Below are 19,268 nucleotides of genomic sequence, written 5' to 3' on the forward strand. Positions count from 1 at the left end.
CTGTAGAACCCATTTGCATAGCTTTTGCCTTTTGCACGTGTCCGAGCTGAGGCTAAACTAATTAAAGCCTCCCCACCACAGACGCACACAGATACAGAGATAGGCTGATGGCCCACAAACAGGACCTGGGGGAGAAGGGAAGGGGATTGGATTTCGTATTCAATGTTAATCTAACATGCAAAGGTCAATCGGCCATTGAGGCGCCCCCATACGGCCACACAGTCACAAACACACATACACACGTTACAGCCATTGTGCACTTTTCAGTTAGAGGCTGTGGCGTTGATAGACTACGTCGTCAATGGAATCGTTGTTTTTGTTGCTGCCGGTGGAAGTGGGCTGAGTGACGTGCAGGCCCAGCCCCAAATCTGGAATCACTGTGGGGCAAATTGGCAATTATGTTTTTGGAATTTTTTGCACGCATTTGAGTTTATTTATATTTGAGGCATGTGGAAAAACAGTTTTAGAAAAGTTTGAACTCTTACTTGTTTGATAAACTCGAGAATAAAAAAGATTATTTCTTATTAGGTTACCAATTCCATGGTGTTACCCACAGTGCAAGGTGCAGTGGCGCTTGCATCCTCTCCCAGTCTTCCTCTGTCCTCCTTCTTAGCCGTCCTCCCACTTTTGAGATGTGCTGCGCCCGTTTCCCACTCTCTTTTTACACACTTGCCACTCGTTCATTTTGACTCGCTATTGTCTGACGTTGCTGCTAATCAAGGCGCGCTTATCTAGCCAACTTGTTCAGTGTGCTAGTGTTGCTGTGTGTGTGTTCTCAAGTGCTTGGTGTTGTGTGCAAGGCTCTCTCTCGTTCTCTCCGCTTATCAGTGTTGATAGGTCAGTTGAAGTGATGCGAGGGGTGGTAGGTGCAGAGCAGAGGAGGAAAGCCTGAGTGTGTGCGTTCATTTATGTTATGCGAATCAAAGTGCTGCCATTGTAGTAGTTTTAGTTGTAGTTGGTTGTTGTACTTCACTGTACCGCTTTGCCGTTCAAAACGTCAAATGCCATTGAAAATGGATATTGACACGTTACGTTATGTCGTTATGCTGGACGTTATAGCAATTCGATTACGATTCAATTACCAACAACACCACATCAAAAGCAACAATCACATTAATAACAACAAGCAAAGCACATTTGTAGCGTATTGTCAATTGAGCTGTTTTATCTGCTTCGCTATTATATGTATACTCATTTATTTAAAAAATAATTTCATGAGGTATATAAATACATAAAGGAGTACATTTAGGTGTATTACAAAGATAAAGATCCTATGCGATAGCAAATACTTTTAATCAATTGTCGAATCCAAGCAAGGGAAAAGTCCAAAATTTATAGAAATCTTCATTATTGTGGTATGTACATATTAGAAAATGAATGATCGTTTGATACTAAAAAAATCTTGTTACAACATTTAAGAGTATACCCGCTTCGGATATTTATGTTAGCTGCACGCCTTTTCAATTGATTTGCATAATTGAAATTCAATTGCTTGTGCTGGCAATTATAATAAAATTGTTTGTTTGTATAAATAGAAATTACAGCAACAAATCAATTGTAAGCCTTTGGAAGAGAGCAAGAGAGAAAAAAAAAAAACAAGTACTGCATAACGTCACGACAAATCTCTAACTGATAAGGCCCCCCACAGCTATAGACATACGCACTTATCACTCAATTTTCTTTATCATTTGTTTATTTTTAAACGCCATTTGCTTTCTATGATTGCTTATGTAATTTCCCCAAATTTTTTGTGACTACCAAGTTAATTTTTGTGGCTTCTTTTATGAGTGGCCTTTTCAGTGCTTTAATTAAATTTACAATTACGCGTGTTAGTCACAGTTTGGAAACCACTGTGTCACCTTGATTTCAATCAATATTCCGTCAAATTAGGCAAAAATTCTTTTGCGGTTTTATACTGCTTATTGCTTCAGAGAAACACTGAAAAAACGAACTAACTAGGAATGAACTTAAAATAAAAAAAAGAAACTAATTAAAAACAAATTCAATATGTTATCTCTTACATTTTGGTAGAGATAAAAGTTCAACTTGTTTTAGTTACTCATTTTGTATAATATTTAATAAGACGTGTGTTATCAGATAATAGCTATTTTTCTTTCGGTGTCGTGACTGTTGTTGTCGCTAATGTTGTGGGATTCTAATTGGGATTTTCCGCTGTTTGCGGTTTCTGCTATTGCCGTCATCAGCGCAGGTTCTCTGTGTTCCCTGTTCTATTTCTCTCCTTTCCCCGCCCTTTATTCTTTGAGTCGGATTTGTGTTCAATTTACACTTGATTTATTTATGAGGCACACACTGATACAGATAAGAGTGTCCCACACACATACATGCATAGTCCTCCGTTTGGAGGTATGAGTGACTGAGTTTGGTCAACTCACCTTGTGCATAATTTTATTTTTAGCGCTTGGATTATTTTTAAGTATCGATTTTGTTCTCCACTGCGTTCAAACGCAGCAAACAAAACACAACATCCGAAATATTGTTTGTTATTTTGTTTTCATAATTCACTTTCTTTGAAACGGGTTTCTTAGCGTTGTATTGCTGTGAAAAAACGTTTGGTTTGGCAACAAGTGTTTATTTCTTTTGACGCTAAACTTATGTCATATCTCGAAAAAATGCGCAAAGTCAGTCTAATTATTTAAATCAATAAATCCAAATTAGCTAGTTTGTTGACTTTGTTTGTGGTTTTTAGGTTTTATGAACTTTTATTTGTTATCTTAAAGAAAAAACAGTGATTAAACTAAGCATTGCCAGTAGCGAAGTAAAAAATATTAGGACAAAAACTTGTTATTGGATTAAAACCAAACTTGTATACATACATTCGATAATCGAGTGCTTATTGAGCTGTGCTTATTATTAACCCCTTGCCGCCAAGGAAACCGCTTTGCGAATCCCCAGCTGCGATTTCCAGCCGAGAGCCTTTTTCTCACATTCTGATTCATGAAAAATAAGACAATCTTTAAGAACAACCGGCAGCGACAAAGTGAGAACCCGTTTCGAGACCAGGCCACAGGCCACAGGCAGTGGCAAGAAGCAGAACCAGAAGGCGTAGAAAGCCAAGAAACCGCCGACCCCAAAAAGTAATGAACACAAAAAAGAAAAACATTACGCGGAGACCAACCAAATAAAAATGGTTTTAAGTGGGGAGCAGCCAGATACACCGGAGAAGTAGCGACAGACGGCGATCGATCGATGGACATTCAGCCATTTATACGTTTATACGTTAATACCCGTCCATATGTACACAAAAAGACACAGTTGTTTGTGTGTGTATGTATGAACCAGTTTTACCCCCAGGATATTAAGCCATAAAACAGTCAAAGCAATAACAAGAAAAGCATGAAAAATGAGACTTGCCGAGGCGACCGATACCCTAGGAAAGCTAACCAACTAGAAATAGCCGACTAATTAGGAATTGATAGATGAAAGACATTTTGTTTTCATTAAATAGATAAAATGTAACAGGAAAGAGCACAGCATTCCCGTTTAGACTCCTTAATTGTTTGCTTATGAGGTGACACTATATTAAAGTCTTTGGTTTATACGTTCTTGTTGGCATAAATGAAATGCTTTTGGAATTAAAAAGAGTAAATTTGTTTTTCTTTTTCACTAATTACCATTAAACTGCTTTTAGTGGACCAATACTGCGGTGTTAGTTTGTAAATTTAAATGCAGTTTCCAGTGTTTTTTGTTAAGTGGCCAGGAGGTGATTGCTAGGGGCGAAGAAGGAACTTGTAATCGAACTCGAACTCGAACTTGTTTCTGATTCATTTCGTCGCCTGCTCGATCCCCTTGACTCTTGCCCACAGTAATTTACTCTTTAATTGTTATCGGCGGTTTTTAGTCTTTGTGATTTTTTTTTACAGTCCCGCTTAACGGTACAATTATCGGTTGTGTGTACGTTGTTATTGGCTCTCTTTGAGTTTGCAAAGAAACTCGTGGGCAGATAAGATTTTCCGACTCCCGTTCGCAGCTGGTAAAATAGTCGGCAACCAGCAGACTGATATTAGATGAAAGTAGAAATTATGGCAACGGTAAATGAGGGAGGGGGGTTGAAAATGTGGTCGTGGAACGAGTGGGAATACCTAATAATTTCCTGTTAATCGTCTTGGGTTGAGCGGTTGCCAATATCGAGATTCTCTTTTCATCAGATATTCAATTAAATGTTGCCATTCAAACTAGACAATGCTGAAGAGATTTCGTAATTTCAACTATTTGGTATTGATTGTTTTCAGCGGCAAAGTAAGATTTTTAAATATAAATCTAAAATCTAATAAACTAACTAATATAATTAAAATAGATGCAATTATCTAAATATTATGAATAAAGTATGCCATATAACTTCATTTGAAACGAAAGGGAATATCTGACCCACTCTTTAAGTAATCAGTTTTCTTTTATCTTCGATAGCATTTGTCAATTTTTAAAATTTAAAATCAAATTTGATTCGGATTTTGACCTAGTAATACACCAAGTTATCATGATAAAATATAACAGCTCGACCTAATTATTAAAAGATTATAGATTATAGTGTGCGAGAGCTGATAGGAATATCTTTATTATATGTATTTTCGTTTACATTGTGTCGCTTTTGTCACATTGGACTGAGTTTTTCCCCTTTCGTGGTGATTCATTAGCGTTACAATATCTCCCAAGAACGATGTCCTCGCCAAAGAATATATTTGCTGAAGGCAACGTAACCCTTAACCCAATTAAGCAACTCTTGGGGAGATGTAATACCGATTAACCCCGACGACATTGAACTAAATTTTGCAACAATGGAAAGCATGGGAAAATAAAAGATCTTTCAGTGGCCACACCCATCCCGAACTGCAACAAAGCAAAACCTTTTGTCTTAATCAAACATATTTCCCTTGTCTGACCATGAGTCACTCCACTACAATCCACTCGACTCGAATTCGCTCCCCCAACTCCACTTGAATGGTTACGGCTGAGCGGACTCTCTGGACATGTGGCCATAACCAGCAGCTAGTTCTCTATTCCCTTTTCCAAGAGCTTAGGTAAACAGAAACTCACCTGGCCTACACAACTCGATTCGAATCGATTTTTGTTGTCTGTGCTCTGTTGTGCTACTTCAAAATGCAAAAAGTTTCTGTGTCATTGTCCTGGGCCGTTTTTTTTTTAACGGGTACAAGAATAAAAACTTATTTATGAGTCGGTAGTAACGCCCACCTACAGAATGACAATTTTCGTTTTGTGGACGAACAGGTTTTTGAACTTTACTTCTTTGATTTCCGTTTGTGAATAGTTTCGATCCTGTATACCCGGGGCTTTTTGGTCTTTTAAATTAAATGTTCCGGAAATATCTATCCATACAAACAAATATTATCAATCAGAAAAAGTACGTATTGATACGTATTAAACTTCTAAACATTCTATAAGTGTCAATAGCTTACGAATTGGATTTTTTTTTTTTTTTTAGTAGCTTGACATTTAATGTTGGGCACACTGCAATTGAAGTTTTTCCAGAGTTTAGGGATCTACCTAATGGAATCCAAGTTCCTAAAGAAAATTAAAGCCTTTATCAGGTGGTTGTTGCTCTCCAATCTGGGACCCGTGAAATGTTTATTTTGTTGCAATCAACTTGTTACTAATCGATTTCCGTTCTCTTTCTTTGCAGTGGCGGTGGCCCACAAACGACAACTGCCGGTCCATCCGCTGGTAATGTGGCAAATGCCACCACAGCCCTAGCAGGTGGTAAAAGCTCAAGCAATAACATGTATTCCACCCGCCAATCTGTAAGCACCACTACCGGTGTACTTATGGTCGGACCAAATTTTCGTGTCGGTAAAAAAATTGGCTGTGGTAATTTTGGCGAATTGCGTTTAGGTAAGTACAAAATTATGATTAGAAGAAGTACACAATCAATCAAAAATGTTTTAAAATCATTTGTTTATAATGTTATACTCATTCGTGTAGAAATGTGTGCAGTGTTTATCGTGACTTTGCAGTTGTTAAATGTTTTCTATGCTGGATACTAAAGGAAATGTGTTTACGGATTAATAACAGTGCTAGCGGTTTTTAAAGAATCATTTCTTAACTTCTAGTTAACTTCTGAAATTCTAGTCTGCAATTAGAGGAACTCTAATTTCTTCCACCTTCATCGCGAAATGATTTCGCACTCAATAAATCAACTATTTTAATAATACGCCTTAAAATCATATTGAATATAAATGAGTTAACACTTTTTGATTTTTGAGTAAATATCTTCTTTCGAATCCCGAAAACGGTTTTTTTATTCAAAGCCAATCTCTTGCCCAATTTTTGCCTGTTGGCATGCAAATAATGTCGCGTTTGGGGCTTTTGGTGTACATTTTTTCATGTTTTTTTTTTGTTGGCCACTTCCTTTCGCCGGGCATTCCTTACCAGGTCTGTTAACCACAATGGGAACAGTTGCCCGCTCCTTTTCACTTGCGGCGAGAGTGCACAATACAGCAGAAGAAAAAACAAAATAATGCCATTCCATTCCGCCATCTGTTTTCTTGGCATCGTCGTCGTCGTCGTCATTTTGGCTTTGTTTGCTAAATGCGCTTTTATAAAGTTGTTTCATACAGTTCCCGCCCCTCTGGCCGTTGTTTATTTCATTTTTTTGGGGGCTGCCACTTCCTTTTGTGCATTTGTTGTCACATTGCCAACAGGTAGTACTATACGAGCACAGTCTAGCTAATTCCCAGCCGGCGGTTGTGCAGTGCCCACCAAACTGTAATTAACATGCGCTCTCTTTCACTCAACCCCCTCAGTCCTCAGTCTGTCTCTTTCAGCCGGTCTGAGCCGTGCTTTTTCTTTGTTCCACCTCAGCATCTCGAGACTTTTTGTTTTGTCGGGGTTTTTGCATGACTCATTAAACTATAGCGGCGGCAAAAAGCAAAAAATAATCATCTCTCGAAAGCTGTATTTAATTGGTCCATTTGTATGGATCTTTAAGATTATGATAACCGCAAAGTTTTAAAGCAATTGATAGGATCTCTTCTGTTACGTACAATAAAAATTAAATTTGCTTCTGTGACGTAGCATTTTGCCCAATTTCATTTTGCTTATGATATCATTTTTATTAATTGTGGTCTATAAATACGTTTCGCCAAGTGTGTGTTTGTTGGCTCTTTTCTTTTGTTATTGAATTAGATTAGTGCTGACGTTAAGATAAAAGCAAAATGTTTGGGCTTTTACTTTTTCGGCATTTTCTTGAATTGCAATCAAAATGACATAATTTCGTTTTTCATTTTGAGCAGGCTCGTTTCTTTTGTGTTTTTCCCCATTTCGAATAAGAATATATTAGAGAAACAGTTGGGAAACCAGACCGTTGACCAACCTAAATACTTTCCGCCTATTTTCTTGGCTCGTTTTTATGGGCGCCTTGCGTGGGCGTTTCTCGTTTAATTTGGGAACTTTCGTTTTATTTTCGTTTAGCGCAGCACGCCCTTTATAAAATTTCTTTTCGTTCTCGCTTTTTCAGTTTTTATAAACCACTTTATTGTTTCTAGCGCGCAACTTGTTTACAACGAATCTTTTGAGGTTTGTTTCCATTTGTTTGCGGTTTTTTACTATGATTAATATTGTATATTGTGTTAGGTCACGGTATTTGTTGATTTTTTGTAGGGAGGTTTTTTGTATTTATAGACAGGGGGTTTTATCAACCAGTTGCAATTAAAAACTTAAATCATTTGGGAAAGAGGTTTCTTTCAACTTCAAAGCTTTGTAATTTCTATTGGCTGAGCAGTACGAAAAAATAAATAAAATTGTTTTCAACTGACAAACCAGCAGGATCAACAAATAATTTTTCATTTGCAATTATGTTTCTAAGAAATCTTAAAAGAAATGCTTTTGAAGGGCGTGGTGGGCAAAGACAATTTCTGGCGCTATATTATTTCAGCATGTAATCAAAATCATGCGGATTTCTATCGTCGTGTTTATATCTATGTATTTATGTATTTGTGTGCGTCTGAGTCTATCAGCGTTCTAATGTTGTGTCTGTTGATAAGCAGCAACGGCTGTCTCATCCAACCACCCACCCAGACAACTCATGAACCGAACCCAAGCCACCCACACACTCTCAGTGGGTTCTCTCACCGCCTTTCTCATGACATAATTTCGCACATGAGCGCACTCTTTCGACGTTAACATCTTCTCTCAGCTTCTGTCTGCGTCTCCGTCATGTCGTCATATCTAAAATGCAATTCTCAAATTATATACGGCCTTGTTCTCAATTCCACTTCCGAAAGATTTTCTCAAATTCCATCCATAATACGGATTATGGAATGCAATAATAATTTTTAATAGTGTATATATTATGAATCCTATTACAAACACAAATTATAGTTTGTCTTAAAATATAAACTTTAAAGTTAAACAAGAAGTGGTTGAGAACCAGGCAATGAATGTGCCTCAGTTTTACTATTATTCTTTTCCCCACTTGGCTAGGTCGTCGTATGTGTTGCTTTGGTGGTGGTGGTGGTGTCGGAGGGCGTAATGGGCGTGGCACTGCTGACAGCAGTGGGGCAGGTAAAACCGTTGAGTGCATGCAAATCGCGATGGTCTTGAGCATGTAAAATCACCTTACGTACGTGGTCTCCTTCTCTGATTTGATTGCAGTTTGGGCTTTTTATTATTTGTTTTAGAACGATTTTACTTTCTTTAATGACCAAAGTTGTTAGATACACTAAACTAACCTATATTCTTCTTTTTTGCAGGCAAAAATCTTTACAACAATGAACATGTAGCAATAAAAATGGAGCCTATGAAGTCAAAGGCTCCGCAACTACACTTAGAGTATAGGTTTTATAAACTATTAGGATCACATGGTATGTAAACAATAAACAATTATAACTGTGCAGTCCGTCCAACGACCAAACCCTTAACTTTTCCCAAAGCTGTCGTCCCCTCTAACACAAACTAATAAACTAACAACCAATGCCCAAAGACCTCTGCAGGGAAACAAATTTCAAAATGCTCTGAAGAAGTACAGAACGTACTCGAAAATACAATGTAACCCAAGACGGTCAATATTTCCTTGTCACACTTTATCTTTATCCCCCACCTCTATCTTTTACTAACCAAAGACTACTGAAAGTAATAAAGTTTTGCACCGTTACCACCAATTGATTAGTTTCATACTTAAACGAATATATTTATTATTTTTGTATAACACTTCTGGTACCCCGAAAGAGTTGAACTCTTTGCGAGGAAAGAATACGACGAAAAGAAAAACATGAATAGATTTTCTCAAGCATATTTTCGGAGGTCGGTCGGTGCGTGAAGTGAAATTTGAAAAATATTAAGCAAATGAAAAACAATAAATAAACTGTACAAACACCACTTGTATATTGTAGTGGAGCAGCTCAGGCTGCAACTGCAACTACTGCTATACCCGCTAATGTATAACAGCTCGAAAATCACTTTACAGCTAACTCAAAAATCTCTATATATATTCCCATCTATATATATATATATATATCGATTTCCGAACTATTACCAAACTTTTGATTAATTCCTGTTTTTTTTTTTTTGTTTTGTTTAAAACTTCTTTGTTTCTATTGCCCATTCTTATTTGTTGTTTATATAAATATATTGCTCTCTGCTCCTCCATTATTCATTCAACTACTACAACAATAACTACAACACCAAATTCCCAAAAACAAAAAAAATTTTTGCTATGAATTATTGAACAAAAACACCGCTAAACTGAAACTTAAACCCGAATCCGATCATCATGCGCTACTCTTTATTTATCTATATATTTCTACCTGTGTCTGCTGCAATCTGCCACAACATTACAACCAACTCGAAACTGAACTGAATTGAACCAACCTACAAACAACCTTCTACAATCAACTGTTGCATAACACATTGTGATGCCATGTTGCCAAAATAATGAACCAACCAACCCCCACTCATCATCCCCACCACCAAAATCGAACCCGAATCGGAATTGGAATTGTGGATTCTGTCTGTATATGACCGAAATGCAAACGAAATGCGACATTGGAATCGATAACGAAATACAGCCGATAACGCCCCAGATGGCATACCACGCATTTATCATTTGGGCACTTGCGGTGGCCGTTACAATGCCATGGTTTTAGAGTTATTGGGATTATCATTAGAAGATCTCTTCAATATTTGCGCCCGTAAATTTTCACTTAAGACTGTATTGATGATAGCGAAACAACTTGTAAGTGTGGCATCCACCAAGAATGAAAAACCATCACCAAAATGTGTTTTTGGCGAAAGTAAAGCGGGTTTCACTTGATTAAAAAAATAACATTTTCACTTTATGGGAGCAAACCAGATGCTAAGACAGTAAATAAAAAGATTATGCTAAGTGCAATTGTTTTTACTGCATTACAAATTTCTGCTTCCCTCATTTCACATTTTTTGTCCAACTATTTTTTTTAATAGGTGCATCAAAATGCATCATGCATAAAAAATATGTCTTGTGAAATCCGCCAGCATCTCGTCCATAAACTGATATTTTAAACTTTAATTTATTTTTTGATTAAAAAGTGTCTCAACGGCTAAAATATAGGTTTTTTTGTTTTCTTAATTTAGTTTGTTTTAATAGAATTCACGCAATGAACGTTAGTAAAGTTTTTTAGTTTACTGTAGATGTGTTGAAAAAGTAGTAAAAGTAATGATACTTTTGGTTGCAACTTCCAATATCGTTTAACGGATCTGCAAAAAACTTTTCTAACCGCAAGAAGCAATCCCCCAAAAGCATGTAAACGAAATGTCGTAATTAGAATTTAACGAAAGACACAAACACTTTCTTGTATATAAAATCAGGAAAACCTTACTTCTGTTGTATTTCCAAGTAAAAAACAAGCGAAATAAAGCCATTTGTATAACAGTTTCGTTGTTGAACTTGCTAATACTTTACTTCACTTTTAATTTTTATCAAACTGACCTTTGTATACGCTCTTTTCTCTTTGATACAATAAAAGTGCAATGTATATAATTTAACCAAAACTACTAACACAGTTGCAAAAAATCTATTAAACTCGTTATCGGAATTCAGAGAATCTCAAAACCTGTTATACACACCACACACACACACAACTACCAAAGAAAACTACTTTAATGTTAAGATTAGCTGTAAGTACACAGAGAACTGTTATACCCAAGTATGACACCTGTTAAAGATTCTACTGATTAGGTCAATTGAGGTTCGGAGGAGAAAGGATGAGTTGGTAGGTGAGTTTCCATCTTCAGGTTGGTCGTCCAGCAGGCTTTTCCTTGTGTATATGCTTCGAGAATCTCTATTTTTGTTGTTCTTGTTGTGTTTAGCACAGTTGCCCGATTATGTATTTATATTCTCGCTCGAACTCTGTCAAATGAAAGGTGGTAATATCGTAAGACGCGCTACACTAACCTCCAAAACATGAGCCGTAACTCCATTGCTCTCTACACATCACTTTCCCACTTTGTCTCTCTCCTTTTTGTTGTTCCCGACCCGCCCGATAAATAAAAAAAAATACAGCTTAAAAACAAAAGATGTTATATAGAAAAACAAAAAAGAATTACTATTCTATTTGTATCTCTCATCTTTCTTTCTTCTCTCTCCCATCTCTTTCTTTTTATCTCTTGCTCACGAATTTTTGCATAAATACAACAAAAACAACAACAAACAACAAATTGAACAACCAAAACCTATTGTGCGCTGTCCAACACTCGAATAAATAATAATAAACACTCGGTCGCTTCCTCCAAACAAAATTCCATATCAACCCAACCAACCAACCGACAAAAAATAAATCGACCAATCAAAAAATCGATCGATCAATCGATAGCAGAGGGTGTACCAGAAGTATATTACTTCGGCCCTTGCGGCAAATACAATGCTCTTGTTATGGAGTTGCTTGGTCCATCACTCGAAGATTTATTCGATATTTGCGGCAGACGTTTCACTTTGAAGAGCGTACTTCTGATAGCTATACAATTAGTAAGTACTACCACAAAAAAATCCACCAAAAACAAAGTTAAACAACGCAGCAAAAACAACAGAAATTTTCAATCAACAAAGTTTTTCTTAAGCACGCGCATAACTCTGCACATAATCACATTCACAACACTGGTAGCCGAGACCAACAAATTAACCAACACTAGAACTAAGCTCAGATCGAAACACTTTTTGTTTGTTTTGCGTGTGTGGGTTGGGGTGTGTATATGTGTTTTTACTAGGGTTGCTTGGTTCAAAATTAGTTTATACTTTTAACTCCTTTATTTACTTTTTATTTGATTTTCATTACTAACAAGAACAAAATAGGTCGCTGCCTCTCTATCTCGACTCTCTCCGACTCACTCTTTTTGTCATTATCGTAGCCGCCTGGTAAAGGTTTATTTTATACCTAAGTTTTAAGCTTTTTTTTGCATCCATATGGAGGCATCACTCACTTTAAATGCTTCTTTACAAAAATAGTTTAAAAATATCAGAAACATAATTCCGACAAACGACAAACAAACGTTCATTGTAATTTTATAAAATTTGCATGTCCACATCAAATTGTAGTTTACTTGGATATTCTTGAGTTTTTATAATTATGATTTATCAGCGAAAACAACCGATGAATAAACAAATCCGTTGCCATCAAAGAACAATAAATTCACAGTGAAAACCCAAAAACAGCTAGTTGAGACACTACAGTAAAAATGATGTATTTTTAACCAAAAAAAAGAGCATTCTATATGTTAACCAGAACTATATAATGCTCAGTTTTTTAATTTGATTATGATTTCACAAGCTAATGTTTTTAATTTTCTCCCAAAAATTGCTGAAAAATACAAATTTAGCTCCACCGGATCGAATATGTTCATAGTCGGCACTTAATATATAGGGATGTGAAACCAGAGAACTTTCTCATCGGCAGAACGTCAACAAAACGTGAAAAAATTATACATATAATTGGTAAGTCATTCGCTTTTTTTTTTAAATCTTTAATCAAGACTTATCCTTTACCTTTAAATATTTGAACAGATTTCGGTTTGGCCAAAGAATACATTGATTTAGATACAAATAGGCATATACCATATCGGGAGCATAAGTCCCTAACTGGAACGGCACGTTATATGTCAATCAACACGCATATGGGGCGTGAGCAATCGCGACGCGACGATCTGGAGGCATTGGGTCATATGTTTATGTATTTCTTAAGAGGTTCACTGCCGTGGCAAGGCCTGAAGGCTGATACACTCAAGGAGAGATATCAAAAAATCGGTGATACGAAACGAGCAACGCCCATCGAGGTGAACTATGCCCCAAAATATTCCCACAAATGTTTTTCTCCCCTCAATCAAAGTAAACCTTAATTAATCTCTTGTTATTTCTGCGCAGGTGCTTTGCGATGGACATCCGGAAGAGTTTGCGACATATTTGCGTTACGTACGGCGGTTAGATTTTTTCGAAACTCCCGACTATGATTTTCTGCGAAGACTGTTTCAAGACTTATTCGATCGTAAGGGATATACCGACGAGGGCGAGTTCGACTGGACAGGGAAGACAATGGTGAGTTACTTGTTCTAAAATACCATTAACACTACACTATTTAAGACACGCAATGAAAACCTAACCCCAAGAAAACTCCGCCGAATTTGTTAACTTAACCCTAATCTAATTTATAGGAGACATAGAGAAATGCAAGCATTTAGATATAAAGAAACATATCCCGAAAGCACTTTTAAGTTAACCATCATGTAACTCTAAAATCATTTCTAATGATGGGATGCATCGAGCATGAAAAATGGAACTCGATTGACAGAGCCAATTAACTAATACCACCACCGCAATAACCTTAAAATCAACTTTGAATGATTCGTATTAACCAAAATGTATGCAAGCCTAAATGGGATCCTCGTTGTAGCGCCACCATTTGCCCGCCACTCGCCGCTGCTGCAAAAAAGATGGGGCTTAGTTTGTTCTAAAGTTTTATTCATGTTGCCGACGGCGTATATTATATTTTCCTGCTTTCAATGACTTGAATGAAATATATATTTTTATAAAGTGCCCCCAAACAACATTCAAGCTAGGATCTGAAATTAAAAAGCAATAGTTTAAACCCAAACACAAATCCGAAAAAAAATGATATGTGTTTTAATCTTTTAATTTTCCTCCTGTAATCTTTTTGGTGTTGTTATTCTTGAATTTAAGACCAAGGAACAGCTGGACCAAATGAAGGTCATAAAGCAAGCGCCGCCATCGCATTTGGCCAAAAATAAGTCTGACAAGGTATAGAAATGAAACAGAACTGCGGAAATATGTTTCGATTCAAAAAGTTTAATCAGTGTTGCATAGCTATGTATGACGCTCGCTCGATCGCTCTCTCAGTGTTGGTAAATGCTTGTTCTGAGTGTATAAGCTCGTTGCTTTAGGTGGTTAAGCTAGCGTATAATAAGTACAAAATAATGAGACTAACTTAAGCAACCAATTGATGCCATTTATAACAGCACTTTTCTTCTCTCCTTGATCTCTTTTCTCTTTTTTCGGTTGTCAACACCGTTTCATGTGCGTGTAACTCTCTGTGTTTTAAAAACAAACTACTGCATCATCTATATATAAACATATTTATCAAATTAAAAAAAAATGCATTCAAATCACTGACATAAAACAGTCAACGCCCGTCGGATCTCTGCAAACTGGCCATGAAGTCATCATTTCACCAAATAAAGATCGTCATAATGTTACGACTAAGGTAAAGTATAAACTATGTTCATTTTTATTATCGCAGTCTAAAAGGGAAACAAATTTGTACTCTCTATCACTGACAAAATTGAACTCTTACGTTTTAACTATATTTATAAGAAAAACAAACCGATATCCTTGTTTCAACTTAGCTTTAGCAAACTTTCTCTTTTTGGTTACTCAGTTCTTTACTTCTAACATTCGTTCTTAACTGCTCTTCTTTCTCTACTTATGCTCAACGCTTTTGTTTTGATCCTACTCTTCTCCCCTCCGCAAACATTTGATATGTTCAAAACTATAGGATGTTTCTTATTTTGATTTTGACGACGAAGTTGATAATGAGAATGAAGAATATATAATACTTCAGGTTAGACGTTGTAGACTTGAAAAGTATCTCTGTACTGGTTAGTGTGAACTAAAGTGCTCTACTACTCTCTATAAACACACTCTTCAGTCTGGTTGTAGGCTACATCGCTAGGTTAATATTTGGCTTTTAGACTTGGTTTTTTCAGTTGGCCTTTTCTTTTCGAATTTCTGCTAGGATATGGCTAAGATAACTTCAAGTAGATTTCAAATGACTGCTTTAAATGAGACTGTTACTTGTAGGAGCTCGACTAACCTAGTATAAAATTGCAAAAACATGCTTGGATCGATCGGTTACGGGACGTGTAGAGTAACTAATTTTTTACTTGGTATAGACTGTGCTCTTAATTCTGCTCTTGATTTTATTAATTTCCTTTCGGCTTCAATTATCTACCGTTTTTAATTTTACTGTAGCACACTCTTGACATGTCTTAGTTTTATTTAGACTCACACACACACCCTTCCTAAATTAAACACACTTGCACATAATATTAGAGCTGTCTGTCTCTATGTTGTACAGAAATTAAAGAAATAAAAAACATTTTTTAAAATTGAAATTAATTATTGATAAATTTGCATAAATCCGTTTCCAACAATTGCTCGCTCGCTCGCAAACCGAACTGAACTGTACCCAATTAAAAACCAAAAAAAAAAAACCAAAAAAAAATTAATCAAACCAACTGTCCAAATCCTTCACCACCACTTCAACCACCACCACCATAACCCGCCCAACCACAGACAAATGCCAAAGGAGGTGTTGCTGCGTGGCCTGATGTGCCAAAGCCGGGGGCAACACTGGGCAATCTAACGCCGGCCGATCGGCATGGTTCAGTGCAGGTAAGTTCGCTGCGACAACCGGCCAGTGTTGTACAACCGTTTTTTTTTCTTTCCTTCCGTTTCCGTTCCGTTTTATTTCTGTTTTTTCGCTCGCTCGCTCGCTCAGTCTTCAGTCTGTAACTGTACATACATAAACAAAAACGAATCTTAGCATTCAGTCGAGACATAGCATAAATATAAATAAAACACATTTGTATTCGCCTCATTATGTTATTGAACTCTTGTTCGATTGTGATTTTGTACATACTTGCCTAAATATATTTCCTATAATTATTACAACGAACCATTATCTATCGCAGACTGTTATATTTTTGGCCTTTTCAATTCTAATGTTTTCACTTGATTTACTCTACATTAGCTCAACAAGGTACTGAACAATAATCTTTTCTCCCAACGTGTGTTATTCCTACTCCTCTCCACTATAGTTTACTCCACTTCCGTTCGGTTTGATTTTGATTCTTCAACACGTTTTGTTCGTTTTCTTCTTGGGTATTTTTTCGTGGATCTTCCTATTTTATTTTTGAACCTAGAATATTTCGTCGAGAAAGTCGAACTAATTGATGCTTGAGGATCCTTATAAAAGAGAGCATGAGTGACGAAGAAGAAACGTAGCCTTCCTCTTTTTGTGCACTTTACTAAATGCATGATTCAGCTGTGCATTAATCAACACTGATCTTGCCGTAACTGTACATGACTGCATGCCACACTAGACATACACTACTCTAGATAAGCATGGATCACATACTACACACCCACAGTCGTAGACTAAGTAGAACAATACTAAATTCGGCTGGAGGAACTTCATTTCTCATAAAGCGACAACATTGGCATGCCAATTACGAGTTGAAGAACCCACTTTTTATGTATCGAATCAAATTCGAAACCCAAACACAACTTATTACAGAGATTGCCTGAAGATTCGAGCTCGGATGATGATAGCCCCTTTGATGCTTATTATGAGAAAAGCGATCCCGATGACGACCCTAAGAAATAAGACACCAAACCAACGACCTACCAACACTACTACTCCACTTCCTTATAAATCTAAAAGACATTCTCCTTCGACATAAGCTAAAACGGGTTTCCCTTCCTTTATTTGTGTTTTACAACACTACCGCGAGGTATTTGCTATATTTTGTCATCTGATCCGTACATTTGTGAGTCGTGTCTTGTACCCATTCAACATTTATATGTGTGTGTGTGTGTGTGTGTGATCTGCAAACGATTCCTGACGTTCCAGGCAATCTCTGTACTAAATTCTGTAAGGGATCTAAAAATTTATTTAAATTAATATAGACCCAGCTCGATTTGCAATGGCAACAAAAAACCAAGAATATTTATATAAATAAAACATTTGTAGTCTACTTGGTTTTGTAGTGCCGCCGAAATAGTCCCTGTTGTGTAAAACAGTTTCGTTCTGTGTGATGTCTACACCGTCATTCCAATCGATAGTTTTTGTGTCGAGTGTATTTTATCTGGTTCATTTTTGATTAGTGAAATAAATGAAGCGGTATAAATCGTTCAATTATGTTTAATCACTACTTACTGTATATACTCGTACTATATGTTTAGTACAAAAGTTGATGGAAAGTGGAGACTAATACTTTAATTTTATCCATTCTTTTTTCTGTTCTGTGTCATTTACTTTACAGGTTGTGAGTTCGACGAATGGCGAACTAAATCCGGACGACCCCACGGCCGGACACTCAAACACGCCCATCACACAGCAGCCGGAAGTCGAAGTGGTCGATGAAACAAAGTATGTGTTAAACAGGCGATCAATTAATCGGTTTATCGATATGTAGCTAAACTGAATATAGAGAAAATACCTTGTACAAAATAAATTTGTTGGGAAAACTTAAAATATTAAAATTACATGGCAGCTGTGCAGAAATTAATATAGATTAGGAAATCTTGAAGTTTTGCTATAATTGTTATTCTGCTTATTAAGTTGGCTAAAAAATTTATTGATTCTAGTCATGATTTTTAAGATGAATACAATTAAATTTTTTTAAATAAATATTCGAACCTAATCCAAAAACTTAATGGTTTGATCGATTTTCGGCTTAACGACCCAGAAAAGTAGGCAATTAACACGAAAGATATATCGATACATTGATTAACAGATCCACTAGATATTTAGTGAATTTTTTTGCTTTGTCGTTTTTAATGCGCAACTTCCGTTTTCCGTTCTCTCTTTCTCTCTCTCCCCCGACCACTCCACTGCCTCTGCCTCTCTGCCTACGTCTCCCCCTCTGAATCCGTATCCGTATCCGAATCCGTATCCGTCTCGTTTCTGTCCCTTGGTTAACTGTCTCCAGTGGTTCCTTATATTCCAGATGTTGTTGTTTCTTTAAACGAAAGAAGAAGAAATCGACGCGCCAAAAATGACTAGACGGTGTACAATGTAGTCCAGAACGCGAGGCAGTCACCCTGCTGCGCGCCACTTCACATTCAAACTCACGGGATAGCGTATTGAATAATCCGAGTCAGGATTATATCCAGCAGGCAACGTCGCAGCACACGTTGCGTTATCCTCCATCCGCGTCGATGTTGACGCCAACACCAACTACAAACACACCGACACTTCCGTTGTAATTTATATAAATATAAAGCCAGATGCAAAATGCAAAAAGCAACAAAAAAATATATATATTAAATCAAACAAACAAAACGAAACCCAACAACAAAACAAAAAACAAAAGAACCCGTACACATTAAATACACACTAAAAAAACAAACAGTAAAAAACAAACAATTTTGATTAATTATTGTAATGATTGTATTTTATTATTATTTTTATTATTTACCAATTTTGCGTTTATTATATAAATTATTATAATTATTAATTATATTATTAATTAATGCTATTATAAATAAAATGAAAACAAAATTCAAACGTAATTCAAACCGACTAGAAGCAAAGTATCACTCACATCCTAGGCAGCTCCTCCCAAAATCCCGTCGGTGTCTTGTGGAGGGATTCGGAAAGAAAGCTCTTCAATACCACAACCACTACAACTCCACTACCAATGCCCCTCAGAAAACCCAATTGCTCTTAACTGAAGGAAACTTAAACACACACAAAAACCACTTAAAGCATATTTATATATATTATATACATATATTAAAGAGACGAAAACAAAACTAGTGCAGCATCATTTAATGAGAGAAAGAAGAAAAAAACATATTTATACGCAACCAACAAACTTGTAAATTATAATGAATGAAAAGAAAGCGAAAATAAACATCATTTTTTAAAACTATTCAAATTAAATATATGTATGTATGCAGCTATATAAAACCAACTTTTAAAAGTGACGTCTACCGTTATCAGACAAAAAGCAAACCATTTTCAATGTTT

General features: G+C 36.4%; 1 protein-coding gene across 13 annotated transcripts in view; it reads left to right on the forward strand.

Moving 5' to 3' along the window:
* LOC108102247 (casein kinase I) overlaps nucleotides 1-19,170 on the forward strand; it is a 30,550-nt gene extending 11,380 nt beyond the window's left edge. For 3 of the 13 annotated variants that reach the window (XM_017206986.1, XM_017206993.1, XM_017206994.1), the window contains exons 3-12: nucleotides 5,657-5,865; nucleotides 8,724-8,834; nucleotides 10,038-10,204; nucleotides 12,820-12,934; nucleotides 13,004-13,272; nucleotides 13,361-13,531; nucleotides 14,634-14,714; nucleotides 15,806-15,904; nucleotides 17,557-17,663; nucleotides 18,226-19,170. In XM_017206986.1, coding sequence (XP_017062475.1) covers nucleotides 5,657-5,865; nucleotides 8,724-8,834; nucleotides 10,038-10,204; nucleotides 12,820-12,934; nucleotides 13,004-13,272; nucleotides 13,361-13,531; nucleotides 14,634-14,714; nucleotides 15,806-15,904; nucleotides 17,557-17,663; nucleotides 18,226-18,295 — 1,399 coding nt within the window. In that variant the 3' untranslated portion in view covers nucleotides 18,296-19,170. Of the gene's footprint in view, nucleotides 1-5,656; nucleotides 5,866-8,723; nucleotides 8,835-10,037; nucleotides 10,205-11,819; nucleotides 11,972-12,819; nucleotides 12,935-13,003; nucleotides 13,273-13,360; nucleotides 13,532-13,647; nucleotides 14,099-14,633; nucleotides 14,715-15,805; nucleotides 15,905-17,556; nucleotides 17,664-18,225 lie in introns of those variants that run through there. The other 10 variants (XM_017206988.2, XM_017206990.1, XM_017206991.1 and 7 more) reach the window with 10 other exon arrangements.
* Nucleotides 19,171-19,268: the final 98 nt, after the last annotated feature.

The sequence above is a fragment of the Drosophila ficusphila genome, unplaced genomic scaffold, assembly GCF_018152265.1.
Source record: "Drosophila ficusphila isolate 14025-0441.05 unplaced genomic scaffold, ASM1815226v1 contig_791, whole genome shotgun sequence".
NCBI classification, from domain to species: Eukaryota; Metazoa; Arthropoda; class Insecta; order Diptera; family Drosophilidae; genus Drosophila; species Drosophila ficusphila.